The sequence below is a fragment of the Hypanus sabinus genome, unplaced genomic scaffold, assembly GCF_030144855.1.
Source record: "Hypanus sabinus isolate sHypSab1 unplaced genomic scaffold, sHypSab1.hap1 scaffold_209, whole genome shotgun sequence".
NCBI lineage: Eukaryota > Metazoa > Chordata > Chondrichthyes > Myliobatiformes > Dasyatidae > Hypanus > Hypanus sabinus.
In genome coordinates, this window is record NW_026780194.1 from 375,144 (window position 1) to 388,184 (window position 13,041).

Genomic DNA, 13,041 nt, shown 5'->3' on the forward strand with positions numbered 1-13,041 from the left:
GGGGAAGATGCCAAAATAAGAACGTTGGGAGTAGCTGGAAAGAAAACAAGCTAGAAGCTAATAGGTGAAGCCAGTTGCGTTGGATATGGAGCGAAATGTGGCTAGGGCTGATAATGGGAAAAAACAAAGAGCTGGAGAAGAAGGAATCTGATAGGACAGAGTGGATCACGGGAGAAAGGGAAGTAGCGGGGGACCGGAGAGAGGTGACTGGCAGGTGAGGAGAAGAGCAGCAGGCCAGAGTAGTGAAATGAAGAGGGACGGGGGAGAGGGTAAACACAGGAAGTTTCAGATATCTGTGTTCATGTCATCAGATTGGAGGTTCCACAGAGAGAATATATTTGCAGGTTACTCCTCCAACCTGAGGGTGGGCTCGTGTGGCATGGGCCGACATTTCGGACTGGGAATGGGGATTAGAATTGAACTGGTTGGCCACTGGGAAATTCGGCTTTTTGTTGTTGGAGCTGAGGTGCTCGACGAAGAGTTAATTAATTTGAAGAAGGCGTCTCGGCATGAAAAGTCGACCCTTTATTCATCTCCATAGATGCTGCCTTATCTGTTGAGTTCTTCCAGCTTTTTGTACGTATTGTGATTAACAGTTTGCGTGCGTTCCCCACCTCGAAAACCTGGATGCGATATCAGCTTATGGCTGTTCACTATATTACAGGAAAGCACAAACAATATATTCGTTTGTATATTTCTATTGAAACATCTATAACGGAGACAATTTCCAGTGTGGAACAGAGCAACCCAGTGTCAGTATAGAATTGGTCTATGACGACAAAGTCTATGGAGTCTGGGAATGGACAAGATCAACAATGAGAATCATGAAACAGAGAGGCGAGCCTGAGAGTGTCTCACAACAACATTCACTGACTTCTCCAATCGTCATTTCTTCATCTGTGAGATTTTGCAATTTCCAGTGAAGCTCTCCATACCTCATCACATTTGGGAATTTATTTGAATGAAATCATGCTTATTTTTACCCCAGCTGTTGGAAAACACGTCAGCCTAGTATAGTTAGCGTACTGGAGCGGGTATAAATGAATGGCCGTGGAGATTCATTAACTCAGAGTATCTGAAGCGTGATCGCGGGCAGCTGGAATACAGGCTGAGTCTCACACAACATGCTTGAAATTATTTACCGCGTGAGGAAGATATATTACTTGATTGTTGCCGTTATTGGTGTCCCTGGTAAGAACAGACGCGAACGAACATTTGCTGTTCAATGCGCGCGGGAAAAAAAACAACAAAAGAAAAGATTGAAACAGATTTAGAGTGTAAGATCGGGGCGATGGATATATATCGTGGGTCCATGGCAAGCTGTTTTGATTTATCAATAGAAACACGCGTTCGAAGTAAACTCCGATAATTCAGCGCGCTCGGCACCTTTAAGGACTACTTGATTTTTTTCAGCATTAATAGTTCAAGATGCTTTAATTTAAAATTTAAGGGATTTGTTTGAAAAAAAATACTGCGAGTTTGAAGGGAACGCGGTAAGCGAAACCCAGGTGAGATTCACTTGTGTGTTCGATCTCGGAACATCGTGAGTTTCGAAAATTCAAATAGTGTCGGTGTGCGTTTCAGTTTACAAGGGTTTGTTTCCACGCCATATTATCAGTGAAGTGGGGATTAGCCAACCCAGAGCAGTCTGTTAGATGGCTGACGGTGTAAAGTAAATGGGATACTCCGCTCTGGAACAATGGACATCGATCCATTTGGAATAATGCTTCTGTAATTTGGAGCAGGTCAGGAAGAATATGCAAAACAAAAAATGAAAATGGGAACTTCCAGATCCGATCCTATCAGAGAGTGTGAAGGAACTGCGGCCAATGGTAGCTGCGGAATTTAACAACAGCGAGCCAGGCTGGGCCCGTGCGGACGGGTGACAAACGGGAAGTCGAGGAAGAGATGAATGCCTGCGAACAGAGGAAGTAAATCTGCTTCGAACTTTGAACATTGTAAATGGACAAAGTCAGGCAGCGGGGCTGGGTGATATGCCAAGACAGCCAAAAGATAGATGATGGGATCGCGGGAATCACAATGGCCGTGAAAGTTGCCAAAGTATTCAAACTTTACATATCGGCCGAAAAGAGCCCTTTGCGATTAGTTGACAATGCCTCCTTCCCAAATCCTGCTTCTCTTTCGATACCGAGTGCCGTGACCTTTCTCCCTGCTTGAGACGTCTGCAAAATCCGATTTACAACTTTTTAAACCCCAGTAATGAGCACCCGCAAAGTTTGATTTTTCTCTCTTTTCAGCTTATCTCGGCACAAAGACCCAGCGAGAGTAATTCATTCAATCTTTCTGCTTTCCTTCTCCCCCACCTCCCCCTCCCCCAGTGAATTTAGTGGCAATAGTGATTCTGTCCCGGGGAAAGTGCGGTCTATCCACCTGCACCACTCGCTACCTGGTGGCCATGGCAACTGCGGATCTACTGACCATTGTGTTTGCGGTGATATTGTGGCGGGTCAGTTATTATTACTTCCCCGGGACTTTCCTGGACATCACCCCCGTGTGCAGTGTGATCTCTGTCCTGGGAGAGGCAGCCACAGACTGTTCTGTCTGGTTCACCGTCAGCTTTACGTTTGATCGGTTTGTCGCCATCTGTTGTCAGAAATGGAGAGCAAAGTATTGCACCGGGAAAACTGCGTCTGTGGTTCTGACAACAACCGGTGTTGTGTTGTGTTTGAATAATGTGCCCTACTTCTTCATATTGCAACCTGTGAAAGTGATTGACAATATACCCTGGGACTGTATTCCAAAGCCGAGCTACTTTACGGATGCCGGGTGGTTGGGATATGACTGTTTTACTACTGCTCTATCGCCATTACTCCCGTTCGTGTTAATACTCCTGTTCAACGCTCTGACAGTCAGACACATTGTCGTGACCAGTCGCGTCCGTAAGGGGCTGAGGGGTCAGAGCAAGACGGAGATCCGCAGTGACCCGGAGATGGAAAGCAGGAGGAGGTCTGTGATCTTACTTCTCACCATCTCCGGAAGCTTCATCACCCTGTGGTCGGTAAAAGTTTCTGAATCCCTTTCTGGATTGGATAATTACAATGAGTCGGAATACATTTTTCAACATACCGGATACATGCTGATGTTATTAAGTTGCTGCACAAACACGTTTATTTATGGGGTAACTCAGTCCAAGTTCAGAGAGCAGTTCATCAGCGCAGCGAAATATCCACTCTCGTCAATTATTCATCTAATCAATAAACAAAGCATCTAAGCTCTTCTCAGAGGGGGTTATGGTGATTTCATCTTAACACTGCAGAACTAACATCCGAGAACATGGCAGCGGGGAGAATAAAACTGGTTTAGTGCCGAGAGAAGCACAACACTGGAAAATACACATTCACACCTTCAGCCCGCGACGTCCACCTCCTGTCAATTACTGAACTCACCCTATCTTTTATGTTTATTCCCCACCATATTCCGGCTCCTGTCACCGCCACAACCCTTTCGGTAATGATGGAGCGGGAGAGGATCCGGGGGCATTCAAGTCCTAATCGGCAAAATTGCATCTCATTTGTTACGTTAGCCTTTTGCATCAGAATGAAATGAGAAAGCGAGTCAACAGTCTGCACGAACTCACAGTAAACCTTGCACTTGTCCTTAATTTTAGATAAACCTGTCATGGAGAAATGATTAACGCTACAGAGCTCCTGGATTTGGTCCATAATTGTGCGAATTTCCATGGAGTAACCAAACGTCTATTTTGCCTCCCTTTCTCTCAGTTAAAACGGGTAAAACGTGAGGTCTGGACATAGACAAAAATCTAATTTCTCAATTGCGACGGATTTTCGGCCTGTTCTAGCGGTGTTTATTATTGTCCTGCAGCTCTAATTGTCTAATGTTTCAGTGTACTGACTTTGGGATTATACCTGTTGTATATATTACAATTGGGACAATATCGCAGACTTTCATTTTCCTTTACAAGTCGGCATATTTCATATGTTATTCACACTGACGTTTGTGTGTTGTATGTGTCGGAATGACTATACCAATCAAGTAAATTATCTTTGCATGCTTATCCTGTGATATTATATCCTGACGGGGTATCATGTACTTACTGCTTGCCAAACAATGGATCGATCATAATATAATCGTCAGACTCCGCCTTAAAACGGCATTACGCGCATACTTATACTAATCTATAGGATCTTGCCAAAATCTGCATCTTCAAGCGAGATTCTGGTGAATGATGCTTCCCACTGTGTAAGGAAACAGATTGAAGTAAATCGTTCTTGCATCATGTAATGATTTGGATAGTTTGAAACAGCATACTGTATTCTGCTTTACAGCCCGAGAGAGGCACAACACAGGAAAATACACTTTGTCTTGAATTTGTCAGATCTTTTAATGAGCATTTCTGTTACCTTTTTTTCAGCTACCTGGTCCTGTATCGCCACAAGGAACAACTCAGTTTCTGGGAAGAGATCTCCAACTTTTAGCCTGGCGTCAGACGCTTCTAGTTGACACCTGGTCTGCTCAGGTGGTGGGGATCTCATCCCTGGACAATTATGCTCATCCAGGTTAACTCTTTCTTCTACAGCAGTGTTACCCAACCTATTCTAGACCTTTTCGTGCCGCGAAACAAGTGGAAATATCGAACACCCTGGTTGCTAATTTATGCATCCCCAACAACGTCTGTTAGGTTAGTAAGATTGCCGAGTGTCAGACGCGTTGTGATGACGAATGTTCAAGGCTGCAGTGCTTGGCTTCTTAACGCGTCCCAGTGCCACGTCCTTCTTTGGTTAGAGGCAGCTTACCGCCCCACCAAGAATACTGAACGCCCCCCCACCCCACCCCCGGCGAGTGTTGTTGTTTCTAAAGCCATCTGAGGAAACGTCACTGCCCCCAGAGGGCATCTCTGTTCCATTGCGATATTTTCTTCATCTTTCTGGGTTAGGCTTTCATTTCAGTTCAAAATAGCACATGCTCGCAGCGTGTTGAATCCGGTTTTCGTTGATGCAAGTACAGCAACGTAAAAAATAATATTTTAAAAAAGTAAAATAAAGTATAAAGTAAATCCTTAGAAGAGTTTCTGTGAGTGGGACCCAGGTAATGGAAGTCCCCCAACACTGAGTGTGTGCAGCTCCCTCAAAATCTTGCTCCCTCCTCTCTCCACAGTGCGCTCACAAGATCTGTCACTCCCTTTCTCCCCACCCTTCACCCTCCTCACTCCTCAAAACACTGCTTCTCTTTCCTCCATCTTCTCACTCTCCCTTTCCTCCTCTCCCCTCTTATCCTAATACGCCCTCTCCCACTTCCTCGCCTCCCTCTCTTATTCTGCTCAACCCAACTTTGTCTCACTCTCACCTCTCTTCTCCCCTTTCTGTCTACAAACCACACCCCCACCCCGACACTGAATCTCAGCCCGTGTTCACTCCAGGATAGCATCCCGTCCGTTTCAATGTGCGACGGTGACATCGACAAGATAAGTAGCCTTGGTGTTGTTTGCACATCGGAACTTGCTGGCATTTGGAGTTGGAGGAAGCAGAGGAGGGAAAGAGACAGAAACATAGAGGAAGAGGGAGAAGGAGAGAAGGGAAGTGGGAGACAGAGGGGGTGGGAGAGAGAGACAGAGAGAGAACAGGCTTAGTGGTATTGAGAGAGACACACTGAGTTAGAGAGAGCAACAAGAGGCTGCTGGAGTGTTACCGAGACAGACTGAGGGAAGTGGCGGAGGCAAGAAACAGAGGGGAGAGACGGGTGGCGACAATCAGTGAGGGATGGCGGAAAATGAGATGGACGTGGGTGAGAAATAAACGGGGAGCGAGTGAGGGGGCATAAAGAGGCGTGGGAGAGAACGACAGTGGAGAAAGATTGGAGGGAATGGGGAGGGAAGAGAGATGGGGAGTCAAACTGGGAAAGAAAGAGATGGGGGAGATATACGAGGGAAAGTGCTGGGCTCTTTGATATCTCTGTTGATCAGTGAGAGAGAAACGGACAGGGATCGAAAAGGGCCACTCATTTTAAATGGAGACATATAGAAATTTCTAAAATTCTAAATCTTCCAAGTAAATTCCTTCAGGATCAGCAAAGTGTCTATCTACCTATCTATATATCTGAGTGCAGGCGGGTGGGTGGGTACATTTGAGGTGGAGGTAGACGGGGATGGGAACAGAAGCATAGATCAGACAAGGCCGTGTTGAATAAACATAATATCATAAGTTCCTCCTCATCTCTCTTCTGAATTGATTTCCCTGTAGTCTTGAGGGTTTACCCCTGGTCCTGGGCTCCGCATTATGGGAAACATCCTCTCCATAACCTCCATACCTTGGCTTTTCAGTATTCGGGAAGCCCACCCCGCGACACCAACACACCCCCCCCCCCCCCATAATTCTAAACTCCAGCGGGAACAGGCACAGAGACATCAAATACCATGAGCTGTGGTCTTGTTAAGCAGCTTCAGCTGCAGTACCTGGTTCAAGACCATCTGAAAATCCAAACAAACAACACCCACCGCCTTTCTTATTTCACCAAAGGATTCCAACAGATTTGTCTGGGAAGATTTCTACTGAGGAAAACCATGCCGACTTTGGCCGTACAGGGGAGGATTCAAAAGAACTGTCATGGTGGGGAATAAGATGGCGGCACAACGCAGCGCACACGGCCTCTCTGGAGAATGATATCTGTTACTTGTTAAGTACAGATTTGTATCTGTACATTAAGTATAATATTGTTGTGTAATAAGTACCCTGATTTGATGGAGACAGACGTGAGAGCTTGCAGGAACATCAGGAGAAACTTCTGAAATGCCCGTTTCGCTGCCGCTGCGGTCCGGAATCTTCGGAGGAGAAGGCCTCTGAGACCTCGGCTTTGCTTGTTTCGGTGGCCAGGACGAAGGCGCTCGGCAGAGGATGGCACTCGGGAGACTGTATCGCAGGCTCAAAGTTTTCGGAAGGACTCAGAGTCTGCTGTGGTCGAATGCTTCCAAGGCATCAGTTTGTCGGTGCCTGGGAGTTTATGGCAGGGAGAGTTTCTCCCTTTTGCTGCCTGATATCGGGACTATTAGAGTCAATCGGGACTTGAGACTTTCTCTTAAACCGTGCCCATGGTCTACTTTTATCAAATTATGGTATTGCTTTGAACTGCTGTAACGATATGTTATAATTATGTGTTTTTTTTTGTCAGTGTGACTCTTTGGTTTGTCCTGTTTTTTGTGTGATATCACTCTGGAGGAACATTGTATTATTTCATAATGCCCGCATGCATTTATAAATGACAATAAATGAGGACTGAGTGTCCTCATAATCTAATGGAACAGAATCACTGGCAGGGTCCGGCTAGCCAGTGTTGACTCTCTACTGTACACTAGCTGTGTTACAAATTCACTTAAGTACCAAAGACAGAGTTTAAAATAAACTGATTTATTTGTCTCAGATCCAGAATATTAAACTCCAGTCCCGTTAAAGGTGAAAGTGCAGCAGAAGAAACTCCTCCCATGCCCAGAGACCAGTGTGCAGAACTGGATGTGGTGAGCAATAGTAATTCAGCTCCAACAGTAACTCTCGAAATTGCATTCAGCAACAGTGATATTCAGCAACAAATATCCAGCATGCAGCTTATTGAAACTTTCTCCCCAGTATGAACAAGGCAGTGTGTGACAAGTATAATATGCTGTAAGGTTTCACTGCTGATGTAATGGTTTCTCTGTAGCAGCAATGCTTGGTTAAGACCAGAGAAAACAGGGTTTTGTAGTGCAGGGCTATCCAATGAGAGAAACCTTCTTTCTTGTGAGTCTGGAAGAGAGATTTTGTAGTCTTTTGCTGGGGAGAGATGAGAAGACGTGAATGGAGAGAGTGGGCCCTTTTCCTTTTTGCTTGTTTGTTTACTTTACTAACCCTATCGTCAAAGTAAGAATTATAAAGCTCAATTGGTTAATCACATATTGTGTACTGTTTGTAATTTCAGGGTACTGATTTGTAACAGGGGACACATCACACAGCATCCACCCAAACGAGATTTCTTAAGTTTGACCGGGCTGGGGTCTATCAACTCCAAAGTTAAGCTGCCAGCCAAAATGAGTTACCATAAGGTTAGCTGGCTGAGTGAATCGCTTCCCACATTAACAGCAAGTGAACAGCCTCTCCCCAGTGTGAACTCAATGATGCGCATTTGGTTGATCTGGCTGAGAGAATCTCTTCCCAAAGTCCGAGCAGGTGAACAGACTCTACCCAGTGTGAACTCGCTGGTGTCTCCGTAGTTGAGATGACCGAGTGAAACCCTTCCCACAGTCTGAGCAGGTGAACGGCCTCTCCTGAGTGTGAACTCGCTGATGTATCTTCAGTTGAGATGACCGAGTGAATCCTTTCCCAAAGATGGAGCAGTTGTATGGCCACTCCCTAGTGTGAACTGCCTGGTGTGCCATTAGGGTGGATGATTGAGTGAATCCCTTCCCGCATTCTGAACAGGTGAGTGACCTTTCTCCAGTGTGAACGCTCTGATGTACCTTCAGTTTAGATGACAGAGTGAATCCTTTCCCACAGATGGAGCAGTTGTACGGCCACTCCCCAGTGTGAACTGCCTGGTGTGACATTAGGGTGGATGATTGAGTGAATCCCTTCCCACAGTCTGAACAGGTGAATGGCCTCTCTCCAGTGTGAACTCGCTGATGTATCTTCAGTTGAAATGACCGAGTGAATCCCTTCCCACATTCCAAGCAGGTGAACGGCCTCTTCCCAGTGTGAACTCGCTGATGTATCTTCAGTTGAAATGACCGAGTGAATCCCTTCCCACATTCCAAGCAGGTGAACGGCCGCTCTCCAGTGTGAACTCGCTGGTGTGCAATTAGGGAGGATGACTGTGTGAATCCTTTCCCACAGTCTGAGCAGGTGAACGGCCTCTCTCCAGTGTGAACTCTCTGATGTACCTTCAGTTTAGATGACCGAGTGAATCCTTTCCCACAGTCTGAGCAGGTGAATGGCCTTTCTCCAGTGTGAACTCTCTGGTGTATCTTCAGTTGAGATGACCGAGTGAATCCCTTCCCACAGACTGAGCAGGTGAACGGCCTCTCCCTAGTGTGAACTTGCTGATGTCCCTTTAACTCAGATGACCAAGTGAATAATTCCCCACAGTCTGAGCAGGTAAACGGCCTCTCCCCAGTGTGAACTCGCAGGTGAGACATTACGTCGGATGACTGAGTGAATGCTTTCCCACAGTCTGAGCACGTGAATGGCCTCTCTCCAGTGTGAACACGCTGATGTACCTTCAGTTTAGATGAGCAAGTGAATCCCTTCCCACAGTCCAAGCAGGTGAACGGCCACTCCCCAGTGTGAACTCGCTAGTGTACCTTCAGTTTAAATGAGCAACTGAATCCCTTCCCGCAGTTTGAGCAGGTGAACGGCCGCTCCCCACTGTGAACTCGCTGGTGTACCTTCAGTGCTGATGACTGAGTGAATCCTTTCGCACAGTCCAAGCAGGTGAAAGGCCTCTCCCCAGTGTGAACTTGCTGATGTGCTTGTAGGTTGGATGACTGAGTAAATCTCTTCCCACAGTCCAAGCAGGTGAATGGCTTCTCCCCAGTGTGAACTCGCTGATGACTCTGTAGGTGGGATGACTGAGTGAATCTCTTCCCACAGACTGAGCAAGTGAACGGCCTCTCTCCAGTGTGAACTCGCTGATGTATCTTAAGTTGAGATGATGAAGTGAATCTTTTCCCACAGTCCGAGCAGGTGAATGGCCTCTCCCCAGTGTGTAATGACTGGTGTGCCTGCAGATGAGCTGACAACGTGAATCCCTTCCCACAGGCTGAGCAGGTGAACGGCTGCTCCCCGGTGTCCACTTGCTTTTGAGCCATTATGTCAGATGATCGAGTGAATCTTTCCCCACAAATTCAACAGATGAGCAACTTCTGCCCAGTGTGAACTGACTGGTGTGTCCACAGGTGGGTACACTGACTAAATCCCTTCTCACACACAGAATAGGTGAATGGCCTTGTCCTAGTGTGAACTTGCTGATGCACCTTCAGTTGAAATGTCCGCATGAATCCATTCCCACTGTCTGAGCAGATGAATGGCATCTACCCTGTGCAAAATGACGGGCATGCCAGTTGGTCAGATGATTGAGTGAATCCCTCCCGACAGTCTGAGCAGGAAGGATGACCGAGTGAATCCCTCCCCACAGTCTGAGCAGGAAGGATGATCGATTGAATCCCTTGCTCCACTTCTTAAATATCTGGATAGAGACAGCAAAACTGGTATGTTCTGTTTGAGATTCCTGTAGACAAATTCCTTGTCATTTTCTAACCTGTAAAAAGATTTACAAAATCCATCAAAGGGTGTAGAACATTTCAGATGAAATTACATGAGTTGGCAAGATGTGATCTGGAATCACACAGTTACAGTGAAGTTCAACCCAAGTTGGAGAGAGAAATCATCTTCTAACTGGGCACAGTGCTGGAATGACCATCAAACACTCTGATGCTCTACCTGTCTTTAAAAGAATGGGGCATTTCTGCCACCTCCAATCTGTGACCTGCCTCAGTTTGACTCTCTCTCCATTGTTATTATTCCCTGTTCCCACTGAGCTGATGGGTTCCTGGCCCCACAGTAACTGAAACACTCTCACACAAATAGCCGGCAGTGTATTGCACGAACCCACCACTACCTGTGTAAAAAACTTACCCCTGGCATCCCCTCAGTATTTATTTCCAAGCACCTTAAATCTATGCCCCCTCGTGTTAGCCATTTCAGTCCTGGGAATAAAACCTCTGGCTATCTACACGATCAATGCCCCTCATATTCTTATACACCTAAAAAATGCACTAAACATAAACAAGGTGATTAAACATTGCTTTGAAGATTTGTTGGAAGTATACAGAATTATGAGGGTATAGATAGGGTAAATGCAAGCAGCTTTTTCCACTGAGGTTGGGTGGGATGACAACTAGAGGGCATGGGTAAGCGGGGAAGGTGAACATTTAAAGGGAGCACGTGGAAAAGCTCTTCACTGAATCGGTCGTGAGAGCGTGGCATGAGATGTCAGCACAAGGGGTGCATGTGAGCTCAGTTTCACAATTTGAAAGAAGTTTGGATGGGAGCCTGGATGGTAGGGGTATGGAGGGCGATGGTCCCAGTCAGGTAGTTGCAATAGATACCTTAAATGTTTTTTTAGCATTGACTAGCTGGGCCAAATAGCCTGTTTCCGTACTGAAATCCCCCATGTTTCTGTGACAGAGAAGCAGGCCAAACTTGTTTGAAAGGGAAAGATAGGAGTGACAACAGAGCAGCAATGGCTGGAGTTTCTGGGAGCAATTCAGGAGCTGAGTGATCGATATGTGTGGTCTGAACAACATCTGACTGGTGTCAAGAAACCAAACTCTCCCTCGTTGTCACAAAAACAAAGGAGCTGATTCTGAACTACAGGAGGAATGGAGACAGGCTAACCCCATGGAAAGGGCTCTCCAGCAACCTGTAAACATGACTAAAGTACCTGAATGCAAGACTAACCCTGGGGAATCAGGACCAGACTATTGGGAGTGATTTGTGGCCTGCTATGGCACTTTCACAGGAGACCAAGCCTTTTAATAATGGGAATCTGTATCCCCAGTTTAATGTCCTACTGCTCCAAAACTTACCAACTAAGCCAACATGATTAAAACAGATAATATGGATTGGCCTGACAATGACCGAAATCGAATGCGACGAGCTTTGACATATTATTGGAACTTGATTTTCGATTCCTGATCAACCCCGAAAGGAACTAATATTTAAAGTGAACATGTTCAGCGGGAAGAAGGATGCGAGCAGGTTATATTTTGGGATCAGAAATGGGATCAAAAACCTACCTAGGGACAGGTGGGGACAACAACCCGTTTAGAAATTGACAAGCAAAGATGTTTCCTACTGTGAGATTCATCCCTCAGGAAGAGCCCAGTGTAATATTGACAGTTGCTGGAATTTCAATTCCGTTTATGATTGATATGGGGCAACCAAAACCACTCTCGATCAGGAAATACTATCAAAAGGGATTCCAGCTATCAGACGCTACAATCACTCTGTCTGGGTTCGAAGGCACGGAACGTACGTATTCACGTACCCAGCCACTGCAGGTGGAATTCCAGGGGAACCAGTGTGAGGTTTCATTTACAGTCATCACCAGACGGGGGGTGAAATCTCGTAGGGAGAGACTTGCTCTGTCCGTTGGAAGTCGAGATTCTATACACGGACAAGGATATTATGCCGGAACTGCAAACAACTGATAGCTTCCTCTGACCACCCAGTGGTGGGCACTTTATCTGGACTCCAGTACCTTTAAACCCCTTCTGCCGGTGGCCAGCTCTCATGTGACTCTGTGCTATGACCCTACGTCGTGCTCACCTGAGGAAACCCCTCGAGGGACAGAAGTTCCCAGTCATGGTGATTGGAGAGGATAAAGGAAGAGACGGCACGGCATTTCTGGCCGAAGTTCCAGATTTCTTTTGGCGACAGACAGGACTGGTGGTTCCCAATACCACCGTTAGGGTTTGCCCTGGGTTCAAGCCAAAGAGCCGAAGGCTCCTTGCCTACACCCTGACGAAACAAGCCTCCAGCACCGAGGGAGACTGGCAAGACTTGGCCGCGGGCCAACTCCGGTACTGGAAGGAGTCTGTGGTGAAGACGGGACATCTGGTAAGACATTCTTTTAATAGTGACTGAACCCAAGACGTTGTACCCCATCTCTGGGCAATTTCAGTCCATGAAGTCAGACCTCCTGTCTGGATCACAGTGAAAGAAGGACAGACTCTCCCATCCATTCTGCAATACCCCCTCTAGCCCATCCGGATCACTGTGAAAGGACAGACTCTCACATCCATTCTACAATACCCCCTCTGGCCCGTCTGGATCACTGTGAAAGGACAGACTCTCCCATCCATTCTGCAATATCCCCACTAGCCCGTCAGGATCACAGTGAAAGAAGGACAGACTCTCCCATCCATTCTGCAATACCCCCTCTAGCCCATCCGGATCACTGTGAAAGGACAGACTCTCACATCCATTCTACAATACCCCCTCTGGCCCGTCTGGATCACTGTGAAAGGACAGACTCTCC

The 13,041-nt window shown here is 46.6% G+C and overlaps 2 protein-coding genes and 1 long non-coding RNA gene across 3 annotated transcripts in view; 1 reads left to right on the forward strand and 2 right to left on the reverse strand.

Moving 5' to 3' along the window:
* Positions 1–1,080: 1,080 nt before the first annotated feature.
* LOC132387679 (uncharacterized) lies at positions 1,081–7,056 on the forward strand. The gene is made up of 3 exons (XR_009509982.1): positions 1,081–1,191; positions 4,394–4,660; positions 6,495–7,056. It is a non-coding gene; the product is annotated as an uncharacterized LOC132387679 (long non-coding RNA).
* A 92-nt stretch (positions 7,057–7,148) lies between these two features.
* LOC132387673 (zinc finger protein 239-like) lies at positions 7,149–9,293 on the reverse strand. Its single transcript, XM_059960049.1, has one exon. The coding sequence runs from the start codon at positions 9,134–9,136 to the stop codon at positions 8,183–8,185; it is 954 nt and encodes a 317-aa protein (XP_059816032.1). The 5' UTR covers positions 9,137–9,293; the 3' UTR covers positions 7,149–8,182.
* Positions 9,294–9,815: 522 nt separating this feature from the next.
* LOC132387680 (zinc finger protein 850-like) overlaps positions 9,816–13,041 on the reverse strand; it is a 98,574-nt gene continuing 95,348 nt past the window's right edge. The window contains exon 6 of the mRNA XM_059960053.1: positions 9,816–10,257. The gene's annotated coding sequence lies outside the window, so the exon portion shown is untranslated. The remainder of the gene's footprint in view (positions 10,258–13,041) is intronic.

Coding starts and splice junctions, on each gene's coding strand:
- LOC132387673 (XM_059960049.1), bottom strand. CDS start 9,136: ATGTCTCACCTGCGAGTTCACACTGGGGAGAGGCCGTTTACCTGCTCA.